We start from the raw sequence: 20,294 nt of genomic DNA on the forward strand, positions 1-20,294 counted from the left end.
TCATATATTTATGTACATGTTTGCTTGGTACATTTATGAACATTTATTATATATATAAGACCTTAGTTTGTTTATTTCTACCTCCCACCCACCCTCCAATCTGTTCACCTCCCAACTGTAATGACTCTGCTTCTGGCTTGGAAGCCATTGAAATATAGGGTTGGAAGGGACCCCGAGGCTCATCTAGTCTAACCCCCCTGAAAGGCAGAACTCTTTTGCCCAACGTGGGGCTCGAACTCACTACCCTGAGATTAAGAGTCTCATGCTCTGCTGGCTGAGCTATCTGAAAATCCCTTCTTTTCCCCATTGAAAACAATTGACCCGCTGCATCCTTCACAGACACAGAACCGCGGCCAGCGAATGAAGGAAGGGGCCCATATCAATCGGTCGCTGCTCGCCTTGGGAAACTGCATCAATGCGCTGAGTGAAAAGGGGGCCAGTCGGAACCAGTACGTCAATTTCCGAGACAGCAAACTCACCCGTTTGCTGAAGGTACTGCCGCTTTCCTGCTTGGGGGAATTAGAAAGTCCGTTCGCAAACTTTTTTCTCTGGGCCAGGTTTTCGGAATAAAAATCTGCTTGCACCACGCCGAATTTTCTATTGATAAAAAATACATTAGAGAACGAAATGCAGTGCTTGATTTAGAACAAAGATCACAACTACTTTATAACGTGGTAATGGGACATCTAGGAAGTATAAAACAATGCAGCTGCATAAGAACATGAATCATTCCCCAAATATAATTATAAACAAGCCTGTTACATAGGTACCTGAAGTATGTATACAGGCTCAACGAGAGCTTGCTTTTGCTGTGTGATCGCATTTATGTTAGGTCTGATTTGAGACAAACAAACTCTGGTCTCCTCATCAACACAAAGAAGCTTTTCTCTTTCCCGATGTTTCATATTTGTCAGAAAAGATATTTTGAATATCTTTGAGTATTCTGCAAATAACAAAATAAAATAAAATAAAATAAAATGGATACTGTACTGCACTTAAATGTTTCTTTGATTGTCCTTGAATCTCCCCACCACAGTCGCCATCCTCTCTTGCCACACCCTTTGAGAGCCACTGGCATAATGAATCCAGGCGATGGAGGCATCTCACAAGTCCCACAGATCCCTAGTCTCTTGTGACAGAGCGTTCCACCAAGTCGGGGCCAGTACTGAAAAGGCCCTGGCCCTAGTTGAGACCAATCTAACCACCTTGTGACCTGGGACCTCCAAAATGTTGTCATTTGTGGACCCTAAGGTCCTCCGCGGGGCATACCAGGAATACTTCAGGAATGTAGCAGATTATTGCTTATATACGAGAGTCTTTAATAGCACTGCTTTCAGAGGGCTGAGCTTGGCCAGCCATTACTAGCCATCTATAAATGGAAATGTCACCCATGTAGGACTCGCTGGGAGGTAACAGCAGGACGGTAATGATTGCTCACGTCAGCCCAGCCAGCACCTCCTTTGAAGAATCTCGGACCACCTTGATCTACGCTTATCGAGCAAAAAACATCAAAACTAGGGTAAGGCGCTCTGTTCTGCTTCCTGCTTTTAAAAACTTAGGAAGTTTAGGAAGCTCCTGCAGCCAATCGGAAGCCGCGCCTTGATTTTCAAACGGTTCCATGAGTCGAACGGACTCCCGGAACGCGTTGTCAACCAAGGTACAACTGTACTTGATTTTCAGTAGAAGTGATAACTCTTCATTTGCAGCTGCTGTTTGCATCAGGTAGTATTTTAAAGACCTACATTGGCTCCCAGTATGTTTCTGAGCACAAGTCAAAGTGTTGGTGTTGACCTTTAAAGCCTTAAATGGCCTCAGCCCAGTATGCCTGAAGGAGCGTCTCCACCCCCATTGTTCTGCCCGGACACAGAGGTCCAGCGCTGAGGGCCTTCTGGCGGTTCCCTCATTGCGAGAAGCAAAGCTACAGGGAACCAGGCAGAGGGCCTTCTTGGTAGTGGCACCTGCCCTGTGGAACGCCCTCCCATCAGATGTCAAAGAGATAAACAACTACCTGACATTTAGAAGACATCTGAAGGCAGCCCTGTTCAGGGAAGTTTTTAATGTGTGACATTTTAGTGTCTTTTTAATCCTTGTTGGAAGCCGCCCAGAGTGGCTGGGGAGGCCCAGCCAGATGGGCGGGGTACAAATAATAAATTGTTGTTGTTGTTGTTAAAACTGGATGCATCACCAGGTGTTCTCTGCCCCGGCAGGTGAAGCGCAACCTCCTCAACGTCTCATACCACATTGCACAATACACCAGCATCATTTCGGACCTGCGCCGGCAGATCGAATGCTTGAAGGCGAAGCTGGAAAATCAAGAGAGGGAGAAGCGCCTTCTCAGTCCTGCGGTCAAAGATGTCCAAGGCAGAGGAGATGGAGGTGGTTGGGTTGTCCTCTTCACTGTCTTGCTCCGTCCAGTAGGGCTTGCTTCTAGGATGCCCAGAATTGCACCCTAAGCCTGGGGTGGAGAAAACTGTGGCACTCCTGATGTTATCAGACGCCACCTCCCATCAGTACCAGGCAGCAATGGTCAGGAATGATGAGAGTTGTACGTCCAATATGGATGGGTTGCGGCAAGTTCCCTCATGCCCTTGGCTCTTTCTCTGGTCCTACAGATTGTTGTCATATTCCAGCTCCCAACAGCCCTAGACCATGTGGCCAGTGATCAAACCAAACCAAACATTTATTGTCATGTTCAATGACCAGCATTTTGTGACAATAATTTTATTAATTTTCAATTATAATCCAATAATAGCCTCATTATAACAATACCAGTTTATAATGCAATCAGTAACATCAATCATTCAAATACCAAATTATATCATTTAGATAAGGTGGGCCCCCACATGCTAGAATTGATGGTTTGATTATTTTCTTTATTTCTGTGTTCCAAAATCTTCATGATTTCAGTTGCATTCCAGTCATAATAATAATCCCTTATACAACAGCTGCAATATTTATAACTTCTATTCATGTTAAAACTATGGGTGAGGCAATGACCAGGATTATGAAAAGAATAAGAAGCAGATGTGTCTATAATAGGGAAAAATAATAATAAAATAAAACAACTAAATGTAGCAGTGAGTCATAGAATTGTAGAATTGGAAGGAACCCAAAGAATCATCTTATCCAAGCCCCTACAAGGCAGGAATCCCAGCTAATGAGTGAAATAAAACAGGCACCATTTAAAAAAAAAAAGTTTTAGTCCTGTCACCAACTCCAAAGAGAGAAATTCCATGATTTTGGGTCCTGGCAGATTTTGCCTGCTTCAGAACAGAACATGGCCACCCTGAGAGTGATAGATGCTCTTTGATCTGCAAGGATTAAAAGGAACATACGTTTCTGATCCTCCTGGCAGGTTTAGTAAGAGGGGCTTGATAAAGGTTTAGCACAAGTCTCAGTAGAAGGAGCAGTGCAGGAGGACATGGGGTCCCCACGACCTCTCCAGAGTCTCAGGGACACTTGTGTTTGGCCAATGGCCAAGGTCCAGGAATGACAGGAGTCGTAGGGCAGCAACATCTGGAAGGCTTGCAGCTTGCTCCTCTCTGCCCTGGGTGCTAGAAACACCCTTAAAAAAGAAAAGGGGGTGGAAGCAGAGGTGGGAAAGTGCCTGTGCTCTTGTTTTCCCACAGCAGAGGCTCCCCACGACCCTGAAGAGTACAGCCGTCAGCAGATGAACAAGTTGCGGGAACAGCTGGTTGGGGCTTTCAAGGAGCAGATGGACATGAGACGCAGCCTGATGGAGCTGGAGAAGACAGACATGGAGCTGCATGTAGACACCTCCAGGCATCTGCTAACGATTGCCGAGTGAGCTGAGGGACTGATGGGCAACTTTGCTTTTTTGGGGGGGGGTCCTCTAAGGTGAAAAGAACTGGGTGGTATTAACGATGCACCTAAGAAGGGTGGCTACTTCTGCCCAGAGAGAGAGAGAGAGAGAGAGAGAGAGAGAGAGAGAGAGAGATCTGCATAAAATTCGCCGGTGCTAATTTATATCAACTGATGTCAATATAGATTCAGGTAGATAGCTGTGTTGGTCTGACACAGTCGGAATAAAAAAATAAAAAAAATTGTCCAGTAGCACCTTAGAGCACCAGGCAGAGGGCCTTCTTGGTAGTGGCACCTGCCCTCCCAGCAGATGTCAAGGCAATAAACAACTATTTTACTTTTAAAAGACAACTGTCTAGGGAAGTTTTTAATGTCTGATGCTGTATTGTTTTTAATATTCAGAGGAAGCTGCCCAGAGTGGCTGTGGAAACCCAGCCAGTTTGGCGGGGTATAAATAATAAATTATTATTATTAGAGACCAACCAAGTTTGTTCTGGGTATAAGCTTTCGTGTGCATGCACACTTCTTCAGATGCATGCACATGAAAGCTTACACCCAGAACAAACTTAGTTGGTCTCTAAGGTGCTACTGGACAATTTTTTATTTATTCAGGTGCACATATAGAAACTGTTACTACTAGCAGGCTCATGCCTGGCGTTGTTCAGGAATTCTGAGGAAGCCAAAATAATAATAATAATAAATCAGCGCAGGTGGTTAAATTCATTGTGGTTTTGAAAGGTGCGGTCCAACGTCTTAATTCGAAATGGCACTCTGTGGTATCCAAACATGGACAAAAAACTTGCTCCCTCATCTTAGGAATCGTCATGCAAAATGGGCAGTGTATAAATAATAAATTATTATTATTATTATAGATATAGATATAGGAAGCAATGTCCAAATGCCCTTACCTGTTGCACCAAATGCCCAGCAAACTGGGAAGCAGAGAGCTTTCGTTAATATATAAAAAGGTAAAGGGACCCCTGACCGTTAGGTCCAGTCACGAACGACTCTGGGGTTGCGGCGCTCATCTCGCTTTATTGGCCGAGGGAGCCGGTGTACAGCTTCCGGGTCATGTGGCCAGCATGACGAAGCCGCTTCTGGCGAACCAGAGCAGCGCACGGAAACGCCGTTTACCTTCCCGCCAGAGCGGTACCTATTTATCTACTTGCACTTTGACGTGCTTTTGAGCTGCTAGGTTGGCGGGAACAGGGACCGAGTGACGGGAGCTCACCCTATCGCGGGGATTCGAACATCTAACCTTCTGATCGGCAAGCCCTAGGCTCTGTGGTTTAGACCACAGCGCTACCCGCGCCCCTCTTTCCTTAATATATAGTAGGTAATAATTTGAGGGAAATACAGTCTCAAGGTTAGTGGGCAAAGCTGGGAATTGGTGAGCAGTGTGCTTGCTCACCTTTGCTTCCCAGGTGCTCCCTATGGAGGGGCAGCTTCAGGGCTCCTGCTTGAACCAGGCACTGCAGGCTGTTTTTGGCCCATCAAGGGATTCAATTAATCCACAAGGCCATTTTCCCCAGACCACACACATCAGCTGAAGTCACTGGCGACATCAGCTAGTGGGTAGGAGGACAGGGTTCAATTCTGCACTGGCTACGTGATCCTGTTCCCAAGCAAGGAACAAGGTTACACAGCGAAGGCAGCAAGATTTAATCCCTGGCTCCCAAAGTGCAACCCCCCCCATCCCACCCCATCCCTGCTGCTACCACCTTGTCTTTATAACAGCAGTTCCAGGGGTTGTGAAAGTTCTTGGGTGACCACTAGAGGGCACTGTGGCCTCTGATAAAGGAAGCTGCCCAATTACTGGTAGTCTTGATAATAATCATGCCAGGAGGGGGAAAAAAATATTTATTTAATTAAACTTCTATGCGCTGCTTGATCTTTTTTTAAAAAAACACAACAAACCTGAAAGCAGTTTATAAAGATAATAAAACAATCACATTATTAATAAAAGTGATTGAAAACAACTATTTTAAAACTATTTAAAAAAATTAAAATTACCAATAAGCTCAAAAATGGATTAAAACACACACCAACATGTCTGAGCTGGCTTGTCTAAAGAAAAATGTTATTTTTTCCTGGCAAGCACCAAAAAGAGGGCCTCCTGATGTCAATAGGCAGAGAGTTCCAAAGTTACGTGCTGCTGCCACACTTAAAGATTGATTCCTTACAAATGCATAACTGGTGTTCTGTAGCTCCTGTAACTGTGCCGGTTCCACAGATGGAAGCATTCAAGGGGGCAGATATGGGGCAATGCGATCCCGCAGGTAAACTGGTCCCAAGTTGTTCAGAGTTTTATACACTAATAGGCCTTGCCAAGGTGTAAACGACCTTAATCTACCTGTCCTTTGTTTGTAGCTGGGAACAAGAAAAGGCCCACCAGACTGACAGGTATCCCAGCAAGCAGCAGGTGGGTGCGAAAGACGAGGAAGCCATGGAGGAGGCAGAGCAAGAAGAAGATTCACCAGAGCCTCACGAAGTCGTGGTAGCCAAGGAGGAGATCAGCATGTTCTTAGCTGAGCAACAGAAAACAGCTGTCTTGAAGGTAACACACTGCATCCCTCTATGAAAGCCGTGTTGTTGTTGTCTTGTGATGGGCCAAACCTGAGGCTGAAAAACAATATTTTATTTTATTTTTTTAAAGATATGCATGTCTGGAAATGAGCTTTTTAATTAGGGATTCTCCTGGAACCTCGCTGTGCTAGAGTCCACCTTGGAAGTTCTGCTTTGCCAGATACGGTGTCCCGCTCCTCGTTTAATTCGCACAACAACCCTGTGAGGTAGACTGAGCTGAGAGAGAACCAAGTGGGGATTTGAATCCTGGTTTTCTCCCAGGTCCCAGTCCTGTTCTCTAGACACTACGCAGCTGAATGATGGGAGATTTGGGACAGGTGCTTCATAACCCTTTTACATGTGTTTTGGAAGGGGGGCGCGTTATTGGGTTGCTTTTGTTTTTCTTATGTATTTTCTGATTGTGTGTGTGTGTGTGTGTGTGTGTGTGTACATATATATATATATATATATATATATATATATATATGCAGGTTTTGGTGTCCTCGGGTGTCTTCCCGTGTAAAAGTTGGGGTGTCTAGGCGACGTTTCGACGAGGTCTCACTCGTCATCTTCAGGCTGGTGCTTTCGGCTTCTTGTTACTGGAACAGAGCAGGATCTCAGTGTTTGAGTTCCTATAAATACTGTAGAGGGGGTGTGGTGTATAGCCTCCAATGTTCTGGGCAGAGAGGAAGTTCCCAGGCTAGTGTGCCTTTTCTTCTTTTGTTCCTTAATTACTTGAGAGATATCTTGAGTGGTTTCTTGAGTGATATCCTGAGTACCACTTAGGTGGGTCATTAGGTGTGGATTAGTTGTTAAAGTCTTTGTGTCTTGACCTCTTGAACTTTGTGAAGAGTTTTCCTGAGAAGATGGCTGTACTGTACTTAGTTGTGCTCTGGCTTGGCTTCGTGTATAGGGGCGAGCTGTGGTTTTGTGGCTTGTGTCAGCCAGATCTGTGTAGGGATTGCAGGGGGGTGCAGCATCCGGAGGTGCCACCATGGATTGGCTACTGGATGGTGTCTGTAATTCATCTGTGGAGAGGGTCTGGGTTTGGGTCTGGTGTGGTTGATTGGTGTTGGCGTTCTGTGTGTCTCTGGATCTGGTGTCAGTTTTTGTGGGGAGGGCTAATTTCCAGATGTCTGGCAAGCGGGATGTGTCGTCACGCTTGTTCATGTTGTGAGGGTGTTTCTCTATCTCGATGGCTTCCATGATTATTCTCTTGTGGTGATGTTCCGTGTTAAAGAGCAATTTGGAATCTGCAAAATTAATTTCGTGTCCTGTTTCTTTCATGTGTTGGAAAAGAGAGGAAGTTTTTTCTTCTTTTTTGACGGCATTCTTGTGTTCTGCGATACGTGCATTTATTCGTCTGTTTGTTTGTCCAACGTCGCCTAGACACCCCAACTTTTACACGGGAAGACACCCGAGGACACCAAAACCTGCATTCCTGTACCCGTGAAAATCTACGAAAGCATATATATATATATATATATATATATATAGTGATTTTGTGTTGTGAACTGCCCTGAGATCTGCAGGTATGAGACAGGATGCAAATTTTAATAATAGCAACAATAATCGTGGTAGTAATGATGATGCTGGTGCTGGCTGAGGTTTCGTTTAGTTGCTAATTAGAGGGTCAGAGTATTGCTTTGCTTCTTGAGTATTCTTAATGTTGTTTGCTATTATGTATACGGCTAGTATGTTCTTTTTGTTCTTCCATAAATGCCATATTATATGAAATGTCAACGTATTATATGATCCCCTCCCTTTCCCCCTTAGTATTATATACAGTATTATATATTTTTCTTTGCTGTAAGTCACTTGGAGGTCTTTTGGTCACAGGTGACTAATATGTTGTTGTTTTTTTGTTTTTTTAAAAAATAATATTTATTAAAGTTTCAAAAAAGTTGCAAGAATAAAAAAAGAAAAGAAAAAGAAACAAAGAATACAAAATACAAAAAAGTAAAAACAATTAAAAACAAATCAACCTTTCCATATCTTGTCTTTCATTTGCTTGTTTCCTTGACCTCCTCACACCTCCCTTTTTTGTATTCTAGTTCAGTTAGTTATTTCAGCAAATCCTTTCCATTTTTGCTTTTATCTTAATAATTTATCTTAATATATTATAACTTTACATTCTCACCTGTTAATAATCCATCTTTAAATACTCTTTTATAACATTTACTGCTAAAACCACATAACTTCATTCCAACATAATATGTTGAATCAATACTACTACTACTACTACTACTAATAATAATAATAAAATAAATGGGTCGCTGACCTGATCCCCCAGGCTCTTCTTATGTGGGCTTATTTAGGAGCCTGACTCATGGCGGGGGTGACCTCTCCCCTTCCTTTTTAAAAAATTTTATTAGTTTTTTAACATAACATTTTCAACAATTATTAAACATGCTTTTATATCTTATACATTTTTTTTTATTTCCATCAATCACATCTGAAAATTTTCCAGTCTTTTCAGTTAATATACATTTCTTACTTTCACTAATTACATTTAAATCTCATAACTAATGTCTCTCTTCTTTCTCTTCTTTGCAATATTTCATATATTTCTCCTTACAAAACGTCTTGTAGTCCTACTAGCGTTATTTGTTGATTACAGTTGCTCTTCAAACAGTTCTTATATTTCTTCCAATCTTCTGTAAATCTCTGGTCCCGCAGGTTTCGAATCCTTCCTGTCATTTTATCCAATTCTGCGCAGTCCATTAATTTTGTCTGCCCTTCTTCTTTCCACGGCACCTCTCCCCTTCCTAATTTAGGCAGACCTGGAGCAGCGCCTGGCAAATGCCAGAAAGAAGGTTTTGCAGATGGAGAAGCTGCTGCCTGAGCAAATCACCAGTGAGGACCAGAGGGAAGTCCTGAGGCTCCTTTGCAAAGCCCATGAGCTGGAAGTCGGGAAGACAGAGCTGCAGGCCAACGCCTTGCGCAAGGAGACCCTGCTGTGCCAGAAGGACTTGGTCATCCACAGCCACCAGCAGAACAGGCGCCTCTGCCAGGAGATAATCCAACAGCAGCAGCTGCTGATAAGGGGTGAGTGGGCGGGGCCAGAGGCCAAAGTGGGCGGGGCCCTTACCTGTTGGACCAGATTTCAGGCACACCCAAGACAGAGGTTTCTAGGAAGGACCACACGAGGAAGAGGCACTTGCCCAGCCCTGGTCACTGTTGTGTTTTAGAGAGGTTGTGGGCAGTCCTGGGGTGCCATAGAACCACGGAACTGGAGAGTTGGAAGGGACCCCTCGTGACATCTAGTCCAGCCCTCTGCAGTTCAGGAATCTCAATTAAAGCATCCATCCCTGACAGGTGGCCCTCCCACCTCTGTGTGTTTTAACAAACCTCTTTGATAAAAATAATGGATTACTGAATATAATTACTGAAAATAATTACTGAATATTTACAGATAAATTGTATAAACAGATAAGAACATTGGCAGGATCATTGTAATAACCTGAAGTTTTATAAGAGTTTTAAAGTAGATAAATAAATGAGCAAATTAAGTGAATTTGGATATGCAGAAGATATTGAAAATAATTTTTAGGAACTGCAGAAAGAGGGGGAAGGAAGTCGAGTTTTGAAACGTTAAAATGATTTTAAAATGAATGAAAAGTATAAACCTGAAAAGCATAAATAATTTTTTTGAAAGAAAGAAAGAAAGAAGGAAAGAAAATGTTGCCAATGGTCCATCTGTGATACCTCATTTGTCTGCGGTATTAAGGCTCCCCTCTGGAAGGACCCAATGGGGTATTTGTTGCTATCTTACATTGATTGCCCATCTTTCTTCCACGCTGGTGCCCATGCCGTCCCCATCTAAGGGCTCTTCACCCTCAGCAGAAGAGGACAACTGTTTGCCACCTGAGGAACGGGTCCCTTCTGTGAGAATGTTTCCCTCTTAACCATAGCAAACAAGCGTCTTCCATGAGGCAGCCCTTCAAATAATAATAATAATAATAATAATAATAATAATAATAATAATAATAATAATTTATTTGTACCCCGCCCATCTGGCTGAGTTTCCCCAGCCACTTTGGGTGGCTTCCAACAAGGATTAAAAATACATTAAAATGTCACACATTAAAAACTTCCGTAAACAGGGCTGCCTTCAGATGTCTTCTAAATGTCAGGTAGTTGTTTATCTCTTTGACATCTGATGGGAGGGTGTTGCACAGGGCAGGGGCCACCACCGAGAAGGCCCTCTGCCTGGTTCCCTGTAACTTCGCTTCTCACAGTGAGGGAACTGCCAGAAGGCCCTCCGAGCTGGACCTCAGTGTCCAGGCAGAATGATGGGGGTGGAGACGCTCCTTCAGGGATACTGGGATACAGATATTTGGAAATGGCTGTCACATCACCTCTCCGTTTTCCCTTCTCCAGGCCGTACAAACTCAGCTCCACACAACCCATCTGTTTTTGCGCCCTCACCTGTGTAAGCTTCCTTCCTTTTCTCCAGACCACAACATCCCTGTTCCAGAGCCCCTGGGGAAACTGTACCAGCTGCATATCCGTGAGTTGGAAGAAGGGACCCTGGGCCGACTTCTGGCACTTCACTCCCTGATGTCTGGAGCGCTCCAGGTGAGGCAGAACTATCCTCCCTTTTCTCGAAATAGGAACAGGGACTTAGGAAGTTGCCCATGACAGGGACAGGACCATTGGTCCATCTGGCTTAGTACTGTCTGCACTGACTGGCAGCAGCTCTCCAGGCAGGAGGCTCTGCCAGCCCCAAACTGAAAATGCCAAGGGAATGAACCTGAGCGCAAAGCAGATGTTCTACCATTGAGCCATGGTCCTTCCCCATACCTCACTGTTCTCTAGGGAGGAAGGGAAAACAAAACACGGGGCTGCCCTTGAAACTGCCCCAGAAACTCGAGCAGGTGCAGAATGCTGCAGCAAGGCTCCTCACGGGGTCTCTGCCATGGGAGCATATTCACCCAGTGCTTTACCAATTGCACTGGCTCCCAGTGGAGTATAGGGTCAGTTTCAAGGTGCTGGTTTTGACCTTTAAAGCCTTTGTGGCTTAGGGCCCTCGTATTTACAGGACCGCCTCTCCTGGTCTGCCCCGCAGAGGACCTTGAGGTCCATGAATAACCATAGTTTAGAGGTCACGAGCCCTAAGGAAGTCAGACTATCCTCCACCAGGGCCAGGGCCTTTTCAGTGATGGCTCCGACCTGGTGGAATGCTCTGTCCCATAAGACTAGGGCCCTACAGGATTTAATCTCCTTTGTGTAAGACAGAGCTATTCCGCCTGGCCTTTAATTTGAATTCAGCCTGATCTTTTATTTCCCTTCTCTTCCCTCCCCCTTACCCGCTCTGGGATCCCACAGCTAATTCTTCCCTGGTCTCCTCACTGGCCCAAATAGCACTAATTTAGCCAGCTAGCCCTGGTGATCATCTAATGTTTATTGGATGGATTTCCCCCTAAATTGATTTTTGAATTCTGAATTTATTGTTATTCACTTTTTATACTGTATTTTAAGCTGTTTTTTGTTGCATCAATTAAGTGTTTTATATTTGTTGTTAGCCGCCCTGAGCCCAGTTTTCTGAACCGGGAAGGGCAGGGTATAAATAAAAATTTATTATTATTTATTATTAACCTGGGGCCAGGCAGTGCAAAGGTAGGGCATGCTGGATTTTCCAGCTTTCAAATTCCAAAAAGGAGGGGTGCTAAAAACTTGTAGCATGAATCGGGAACTCAGAAGATATTCTGATTAAATTACTTTTGCTTGGTAAGTAAAATGTGTGAAACACTGCATTAAAATAACTGAAAATGATTGCCTGGTATGGTCACACCTTCAAAGTTGAACGGAATCTGTTTCGAAAGTCCATTCGGCTTCCAAAAAGTTTGAAAACCAAAGTGCGGCTTCTGATTGTCTGCAGGAAGCTCCTGCAGCCAATCAGAAGCTGTGGAAGCCCCATTGGACGTTCGGCTTCAAAAAATAGTTAGCAAACCGGAACAGTCACTTCCAGGTTTGCGATGTTTGGGAGCCAAAACGTTCGAGAACTAAGCTGTTCAAAAACCAAGGTACGACTGTACTGTCAGTTATATTGTTAATTCATCTGTTATTATTTAGCATTGCCTGACATTATCAGAAGGTGAAATTAAAATCCTTTTGTTTTCCGAAAGCAGTTTCTGTGCTTCTCCATCAAACATAGACTTACCAAGCTAAATGATGTCCATTCACAAGAACAAGAGCAGATTTGAATTCTTCACACCCGAGAGCGTATTTTTAAGACCCCCTACTGAAGAAATTTTCAAAAATTAAGTTCCACCCCTGAAATGACATGCCCTGGTACATGAATATCCAACAGGTCGAGTGGTTGAGCACCGGTTGTTAGAAGTCGACCGTGGGGTAATTTTTGTCTGTGTCATCACTGTCCCCCCTAAAAAATGGTTGACAATTTCGACCTTCCTCCCTAATAAAAGCTCAACAACTTTGACCTGAACCCCCCCAAAGGTAGACAGTAATGTCTTCCCTCTTTAAAAAAAGCTCAGAAACTTCTTTGACCTGCCCTGCCATGGGTAGATCACTGCCAGTTTTTCATTCTGTGAGTAGATCACAATCTCCCTGCCCTAGTGTGAAGGATCAGCCTTGACCAGCCTTCTGGCAGCTGCACGCCATTTGTGGGTGTGGCTGCCCCTTTTCCTGTCTGTCTATCTGTTGATCAGCGATTTGCCACATTATCAGGCTGCCAGCCTGGGTCGAGACGCCCCTGGGCCTATGCCAGCACATTGTCTATTTTATTCCTCCCTCTTTTTGCTGCTAAAATAGGATGGGCTCTTAGAGGGCCAGGGGGGAAAAATGTTCAGAGTGGTTTGGGTTTAGCCCTTCCTGTTCTAGAACAACTACAGTTGCCAGGGAAGTTGTCTGAAGAAGCAAACAATAAGATTTTTTATATTTCATTTTACAACGTATATAAAACAGAGAGAGGGGTTATAACAACAGGTGAAAATTAAAAGATGAAAGACAGAACTATGGAATAGGCAGATGTGGAATGAGTACAATTGCACAAAATAACAAAAGACGGAAGCAACTATCCACCCAGCTAAAATCTGTGATGGGGAGGTAGTCGATTCTAGAGTGCACATCCACCAGGTTACAGAGATTTTCCCCTCTTGTCTTCCATCCCTGATAGGATGGCTCTGTTCACGATAAGGTTCAGCCGCTGGAACTAAACAAAGAAGAGAACCAAAAGGGATTGCTGGAGCGCAAGAAAGATTTTGTTTGGGGGTCAAAATTTGAGCTACCCCCAATTGTTGTGGAATCGGACAGGTACTTGCATTCTTTACAAAGCCCTCTCTGGTCCTCCCCCCACTGCACTCTTGCAGTCAAACACCTCCCTCTGGGAAGGGCCTGGGGCTCTTCTAACACAACGGCCACTCCACTCGCAGAAATGGCCAATTCCCTGTTTTCCATCTGATTTTGCCTGGGCTCATCCAGTGTTGTCTGCTTAATGAGTCAGAGGGGTTGGGTTTCCTGGCTGTCCATCTCTCCCTCTCTCTTCTCTCGATGTTCTTAGCGACAGCTACAGATCGTCTAAAAACACCCCGGCCAAAAGGAGCCATGACTGGAGCCACACCCCTGCTTTAGCCGACTTGCTAAGAACTCCTGTTTGCCAACAGGTCAGTTGGTCAACATCATCCTCTCCCTTTCATAGCACTGACAACAACCCTTGGGAGGTTAGACTGCAAGAGAACATTGGGCAACCTGTCAGGCTCTGGGCAGCCAGCATTACCAAGGTTCTAGTCCCTGGGGCGCAACAAAGAGAGAGGGCTGTTGTCCTCAGGCCCTGCTTCTAGGTTTTCACAATGGCTGCTTACTCTCAAATAGCCATATTTCATTTAACCCCCTTTTTTGAATAGGGCATCTTCACAACATGTAACTGGATAGCTTGGTCAGTAGAGCATGAGACTCTTAATTTCAGGATCATAGGTTTGAGTCCCACATGGGAGCAATATTCTTGCATTGCATGGCGTTGGACTAAATGACCCTTGTAGTCTTTTCCAACTCTACAATTCTCTGTTTAGCAAAATATTTCCCTCTTCTTTTTCCCCTGTTCATTTTCTCTTTTTTCTGCTTCCCCTTGAAAATTCAATATTGACTATATTTTTTAACTCAATGGAACACCTTTGCACTTTCTCCAGGCACAGAGGATCCAGTCCACTGATATTCTGGCTGGATTACGGCCCTCATGTATTACTTAGTCACTTCTGCATCAGGGATGGGGAGCCTGTAGCCTTCCAGATGTTGCAAACTCAAACTCCCATCTGTCCCAGCCATCATGGCCAATGGTCCAAGATGGTGGGACTTGGAGTTCAGGAGCATGTGGGTGGAGAGTGACATAGAACATTGTTCTAAATTGTGCTCCAGCTATTTTATTTCCTTCCCTGTCGTCTGTCTCTCTTCTTTAGGGATCAGATGTGGTGCTTCTGTATCCTTCTCTCTCTGCCCCAGTTGCTGCAGGATAGTCATGAGCAGGAGGGAATGGGATGGAGGTCAATCCTTAACACATAAACATTTGGGTCTGGGGGACAGAGGCAGTTCCCACTTGGTGAGCTGCATGTTATCTGGATTCTAGAAACGGATGCTATTCTACTTCCTGCCAAAAGCTCAGCAGCATCGTCTGGCTCCTGCTAAATCATGCCGGACTTGGTAGGTCTTTGGTCTGATGCAGTGGCCAAACTCTCCCATGTTCTTGTGCTTCAGGGCTCAGGGGGAGCAGGCGTATGGTCCAAAACAGGCAAGGCTGAAGCCTCAGAGAAGCACGGTCAAAGCCCAACAGGGGTCAAGACCCAAGGGAAGAGGACCTTAGGCAAAGTCCTCACACCAGAGACAAGTTGCTTGGGATGAGGAGCAAACCCTGAAGCTAAGCCTTCTTTATAGGGCCTAGTGGACAGGGATTGGCCCTGGAGGGTCAGCTGACCAGGTGCTTAGGCAGGGCGGTATTGCAGCCTAGATGGCACTGTTGAGCCACTGAGCTCAGTGTTGCAACGGAACTGCCTTTTGCATTGAAATATTTGCTGAGTAATAAACACAGAGAGAGCAAATGCTGAGTGTTGCTTGCTTTGGTTTCTAGAAGGTGATCTCAGGCATCCCTTTGCGAAAGGTGGCCTCCAAGCTACAGACCCCTCCTTCCCGCGACTCCGGTTGCAAAAAGTCCGATGAGGACATCTCCAGCAGCTCTCTGAGCCAGGAAGCTTTGAGGGAGATTGCTGAGGGCACCAGACGGATTGCTCTGATTGCTGCCCGTCGCCGTTCCCGAGCTCAGGACAGAGACCCCAGTGGAGAGGTCTCTTCCGTCCATGGTTTTGAGGAAGGGACTCTGGAGCTGCATCCCAGCTCCCCTCCGGGGCACCTCTTGAAGGATACAGAGAGCGTCCACGGCCTCAGCATGGAGCCCCAGAGAGAAAAACGGCCACAGCACAAGGCTCAGAAGGAGCAGCTCTTGGAATGGAAAGCCGGGAAGAAGAGATCACGCTCCCTTGACCCTACCTCCCCCAGGGTATGTCTGCTCTGGGGGGAAATGGGCGTATTCACAGGTCCATTCAATAGAAAATGAGGCAAAGGGGGAGAGCAGTAGCTGAATGGTGTCTGCTAGGGATTGTTCCAGTTGCTGTGTACTCTGCACCGCTACAACAGCCACCAGCATTTTGCTTCACACAGGCCAAATTCTGCGCCATGAAAAACGAGATTCTGCAACATGCATAAATGTGCCCTAAAGCACATGCACGTGCTTCCAATTCATTGCGCAGTTCTTTTCTTTCTGTTGTTGTTACTCTTTTGCACCAATTCTTCTACAGTCGTTTATGGAAGTCGAATGGAATCCATTACGGAAGTCCGTTCGACTTCCAAAACGTTTGGAAACCAAAGCATGATTTCTGATCAGCTGCAGGAAACTCCTGCAGCCAATCGGAAGCCCTGTCGTATGTTTGGCTCCCCAAAGTAATTCACAAACCAGAACAGTCACTTCCGGGTTTGCGGCGTTTGGGAGCCAAAAAGCTTGATAACTAAGCTGTTTGAAAACCAAGGTATGACTGTATTAACAAGGGGAAAGGACAAGGAACTCTACTGTTTAAATCGCAGAGTAGGGAACTCACGATCTGCTGAGGCTGCTGCAGATTCTGCAGATGTTTTGCATTTTAAGTTTTAAACGCCTGCTGGAAACATTTCTGTTCTGCCAGGCCTGTGCAGGCAATTAAGAATACATCCTTCCACAATGGGTACTTGATTTTTGCTTTTCTAACTTTTTAACATGTTTTTGCTGTAAGGCTTTATGTATTTTCGTAGATGTGCACTGTGATATTTTTTATGCAATAGTAAAGGTAAAGGACCCCTGACAGTTAAGTCCAGTCGCAGACGATTCTGGGGTTGCGGCACTCATCTCGCTCTATAGGCCAAGGGAGCCGGCGTTTGTCCGGAAACAGTTATTCTGGGTCATGTGGCCAGCATGACTAAGCCGCTTCTGGGGAAATCAGAGCAGCGAACGGAAACACTAGTGGTCTATAAATATTTTTTATATATAAATAAGGGAATATGTGGAGGCCCACAGGTTCCACAGCCCTGACTTAATGGCTCAATGGCAGAGCAAATGTCTGACAGGCTGAAGGAGCCATGTTCAGTCCTAGTTTTTCATTTTTAAAAAGATCACATTGCTGGTGTTGGAAAAGCCCCCTGCCTGAGATACAACTTTCTCCCCACCCCACCACCTCCTTGTCCCGTCCCGCAGGCTCCGCAAGTAAAGCATTGGGTTCCCTCCGGCCATGCAGGTGATGGACCAGACGTTCAGCTGCCCAAAATCAAGTCACCCGATGTCGTCATGAGCAGCCTTCCCCACATCCTTCCAGCTGCCACAAAAATCAAATTCTCTGTTGGCCAAGAAACAGGTAAACCGTCACCCGATGGGTCTCTCGACGTTGGTCTAGGCAGGTCTACTCAGAAGTACCGTATTTTTTGCTCTATAAGACTCACTTTTTCCCTCCTAAAAAGTAAGGGGAAATGTGTGTGCGTCTTATGGAGCGAATGCAGGCTGCGCAGCTATCCCAGAAGCCAGAACAGCAAGAGGGATCGCTGCTTTCACTGTGCAGTGATCCCTCTTCCTGTTATGGCTTCTGAGATTCAGATTTTTTTTTTCTTGTTTTCCTCCTCCCAAAACTAGGTGCGTCTTGTGGTGTGGTGCGTCTTATAGAGCGAAAAATACGGTAAACCCCAATGGATTTGATGAAGTTACTCTTCATCCCCACACAAAACACACACACACACACACACACACACACACACACACAAATAGGCAAGCCATCATTTCTCAGCCTAACCTACCTCACAGGGTCGTAAGGACCTTTCACTGCGCAGAGATCCCTCTTGCTGTTCTGGCTTCTGAGATTCAGAATATTTTTTTTCTTGTTTTCCTCCTCCAAAAACTAGGTGCGTCTTGTGGTGTGGTGCGTCTTATAGAGCGAAAAATACGGTAAACCCCAATGGATTTGATGAAGTTACTCTTCATCCCCACAATACACACACACACACAAATAGGCAAGCCATCATTTCTCAGCCTAACCTACCTCACAGGGTCGTAAGGAAAAAATGAGGAGGGGGGGGGGAGAACCATGCTTGCCACCTTGAGCCTCCTTGGAGGAAAGATATAACATAGTACAGTGGACCCTCAGGTTGCGAATGTGATCCGTGCGGGATGCACGTTCGCAACCTGCAGCGTTCGCAACCCGTGTCTGTGCATCTGTGCATGTGCAGGTTGCAATTTGGCGCTTCTGCGCATGCGTGACCGCCAAAACCCAGAAGTAACCCATTCCGGTCCTTTCGGGTTTCGGCGGTCCATAACCCGAAAACATGCAACCTGAAGCGTCTGAAACCCAAGGTATGACTGTAAAAAATTAGTGATGGGCGCTTTTGTTTCTGCATTTACTCTCCCTCCTCTTCCCATTCCTCTCCAGAAGAAAACCCCTTGCAGATTCTGGCTATCAGCAGCGCTGCCCCCAGCACCATCCAGCAGAGCAACGCAGGTCAAATGCGAGGGCAGATTCTCCAGAAGCGGGTCAAAGGTCAGTATGGGGGACTATGAATGGGCAGGGCATAAAACTCCAAACTGCACAAACCATCAGCATCAGGATCCAAAGGTCTGGAACCTTTTCCCCTTCCACCTAATTAGTGTGTAGGATTGCCCTGCCTCCTTCAGGAGGGAGTTCCCTTAACAGGGTGCCACCACAGAGAATGCCCTGCCTTGGGTCACTGCCTTGCCTTCTAGGCAGACCATCAGCAGGAACTCTCAGGCAGAACCTAGGGCTTGGGGTGGTTGGTACTAGGGAAATAAGCAATAGCTGAGCAGCCTCTGGTTCAGGATCAGGAGATTTCTCCCAATAGGCATCTGCTTTTGCACCCAGGGCCTGCAGAGAACACCAGCGGGCAGAAAAAGCAGCAGCAGCAGCAGCAAGTCCCCAACTCGAGGAACCCAGCAAAGACAAAATAAAGGCTAATGGAAGATGGGAGAAGGCTCCTCTCTTGCCACCCAGATGCAGACGGGTTCTACTTGGCATAACATGTATTTAAGATATTGGCATTTGTGGATGACGAGAATGAATTTTTAGATTATTGCCCACAGATCATCTTGTAGCATTGGGCTTTTACTTAAAGGTGTATTCATTGTGGTTTACATTTCGCATCAGCTTTGGTTATTTGTAAACCGCTCTACTATATTATGTGTGCCGTCTATAAATTTTGCAAGATCATAAATAAACACAATCAGGACATGGAGCACATTCGAGCACACATGCAAAGTTGCATTTTTTTAAAAAGAAAAAATGATTAGGATTTTCATAGCATAACATTAAGAAAAGCAAAAATTCCCTCCATATTCACACCATAGCTGTCAACTTTCAGATCTGAAAATAAGGGATCAGTAGCCTCACCTGTCCTGGGGACAGTCTATGGGATATCTAACAATCCGGGATAGCAGCGGGAAACGGTGCTGGAATAAGGGAATTTCCCGCAAAAAAGGGAAGGTTGACAGCTGTGATTCACACTGCCTGGCATATTCACCTCCTCCTCCTTCTTTCCCTAGTCTTGGCCACTTATTTTTATTTTTGCAGTCAAATGTGTTTGTTTACACACAGTCCGGGTGATACATCCTGCAAACATTCCCCAAACCAGCAGGCTTTTAAAGCACTGCTCTGGTTCGCTGGTTGCAGCTGTCAGGCCTGAAACATGCGCACCTTCTCCTGCAACACAAGAAGGGAATTTCCTCTGCTCTCTCACTTGCTTGTTTTCGGGAGGCACGTCAGTGAACGGGGAGAGAGGAAGCCAGCCGTGAGGGAAAACAACCTCGATTCAGTTAGGAAGTCTCTGAAGCATGAAAGAGATGTGGAGGAATTACAGAAGACGATTTGAGCTCTCCCAGGAGGCAGGAGGGAGGTGGGAGAGAGAACTTTTTGGAGCTCTGCAGGGTGAAGAGAGGACTCAGCCAACAAGGCCTAACAGAAGAGCCCTTCATCCCCCATGGCCGGAGTCCAAGCGGCTTGGACGGATGATGGGTTTACATCATGCAGCCTGCGCCCCTGTCAAAACATTTTCACAAAGGCTTTAGATCATTTGGACTTCACATGGTGTTGAAGGGAGAAGAGGAACTCTGATGTGCAGGAGATAAGGTGTGGGTACCTGGAGAAGAGGAGAGTGTTTTTGCATTGTTGCGTGATACCCCAATCTCTTTCTCTCTCTCTCTCTTTTTTTACTGTTCACTCTAGCACACCAAAAAGAAATAATACCCATAAACACAAAACAAAAAGAACATGAATACATCAACTAATCATCTCAAAACCTTCAAGTAAAAATGGTTTTTTTCTATAGACCCAACTTCCCACCTACTCCTTACTTCAATTTCACATCCGTTGTCTACT

The 20,294-nt window shown here is 45.4% G+C and overlaps 1 protein-coding gene across 1 annotated transcript in view; it reads left to right on the forward strand.

Annotated features, from left to right (window-relative positions):
• Positions 1-19,252, forward strand: part of LOC309329088 (kinesin-like protein KIF19) — a 33,753-nt gene extending 14,501 nt beyond the window's left edge. Inside the window, exons 8-20 of the mRNA XM_081839602.1 lie at positions 340-492; positions 1,397-1,519; positions 2,208-2,376; positions 3,630-3,804; positions 6,193-6,379; positions 9,165-9,435; positions 10,847-10,968; positions 13,529-13,665; positions 13,913-14,015; positions 15,470-15,895; positions 17,120-17,276; positions 18,339-18,446; positions 18,786-19,252. Of these exons, the coding sequence (XP_081695728.1) occupies positions 340-492; positions 1,397-1,519; positions 2,208-2,376; positions 3,630-3,804; positions 6,193-6,379; positions 9,165-9,435; positions 10,847-10,968; positions 13,529-13,665; positions 13,913-14,015; positions 15,470-15,895; positions 17,120-17,276; positions 18,339-18,446; positions 18,786-18,871 (2,217 nt within the window). The 3' untranslated portion in view covers positions 18,872-19,252. The remainder of the gene's footprint in view (positions 1-339; positions 493-1,396; positions 1,520-2,207; positions 2,377-3,629; positions 3,805-6,192; positions 6,380-9,164; positions 9,436-10,846; positions 10,969-13,528; positions 13,666-13,912; positions 14,016-15,469; positions 15,896-17,119; positions 17,277-18,338; positions 18,447-18,785) is intronic.
• The last annotated feature ends 1,042 nt before the right edge of the window (positions 19,253-20,294 follow it).

The sequence above is a fragment of the Podarcis erhardii genome (genome assembly GCF_964252035.2).
Source record: "Podarcis erhardii genome assembly, chromosome: 14".
NCBI lineage: Eukaryota > Metazoa > Chordata > Lepidosauria > Squamata > Lacertidae > Podarcis > Podarcis erhardii.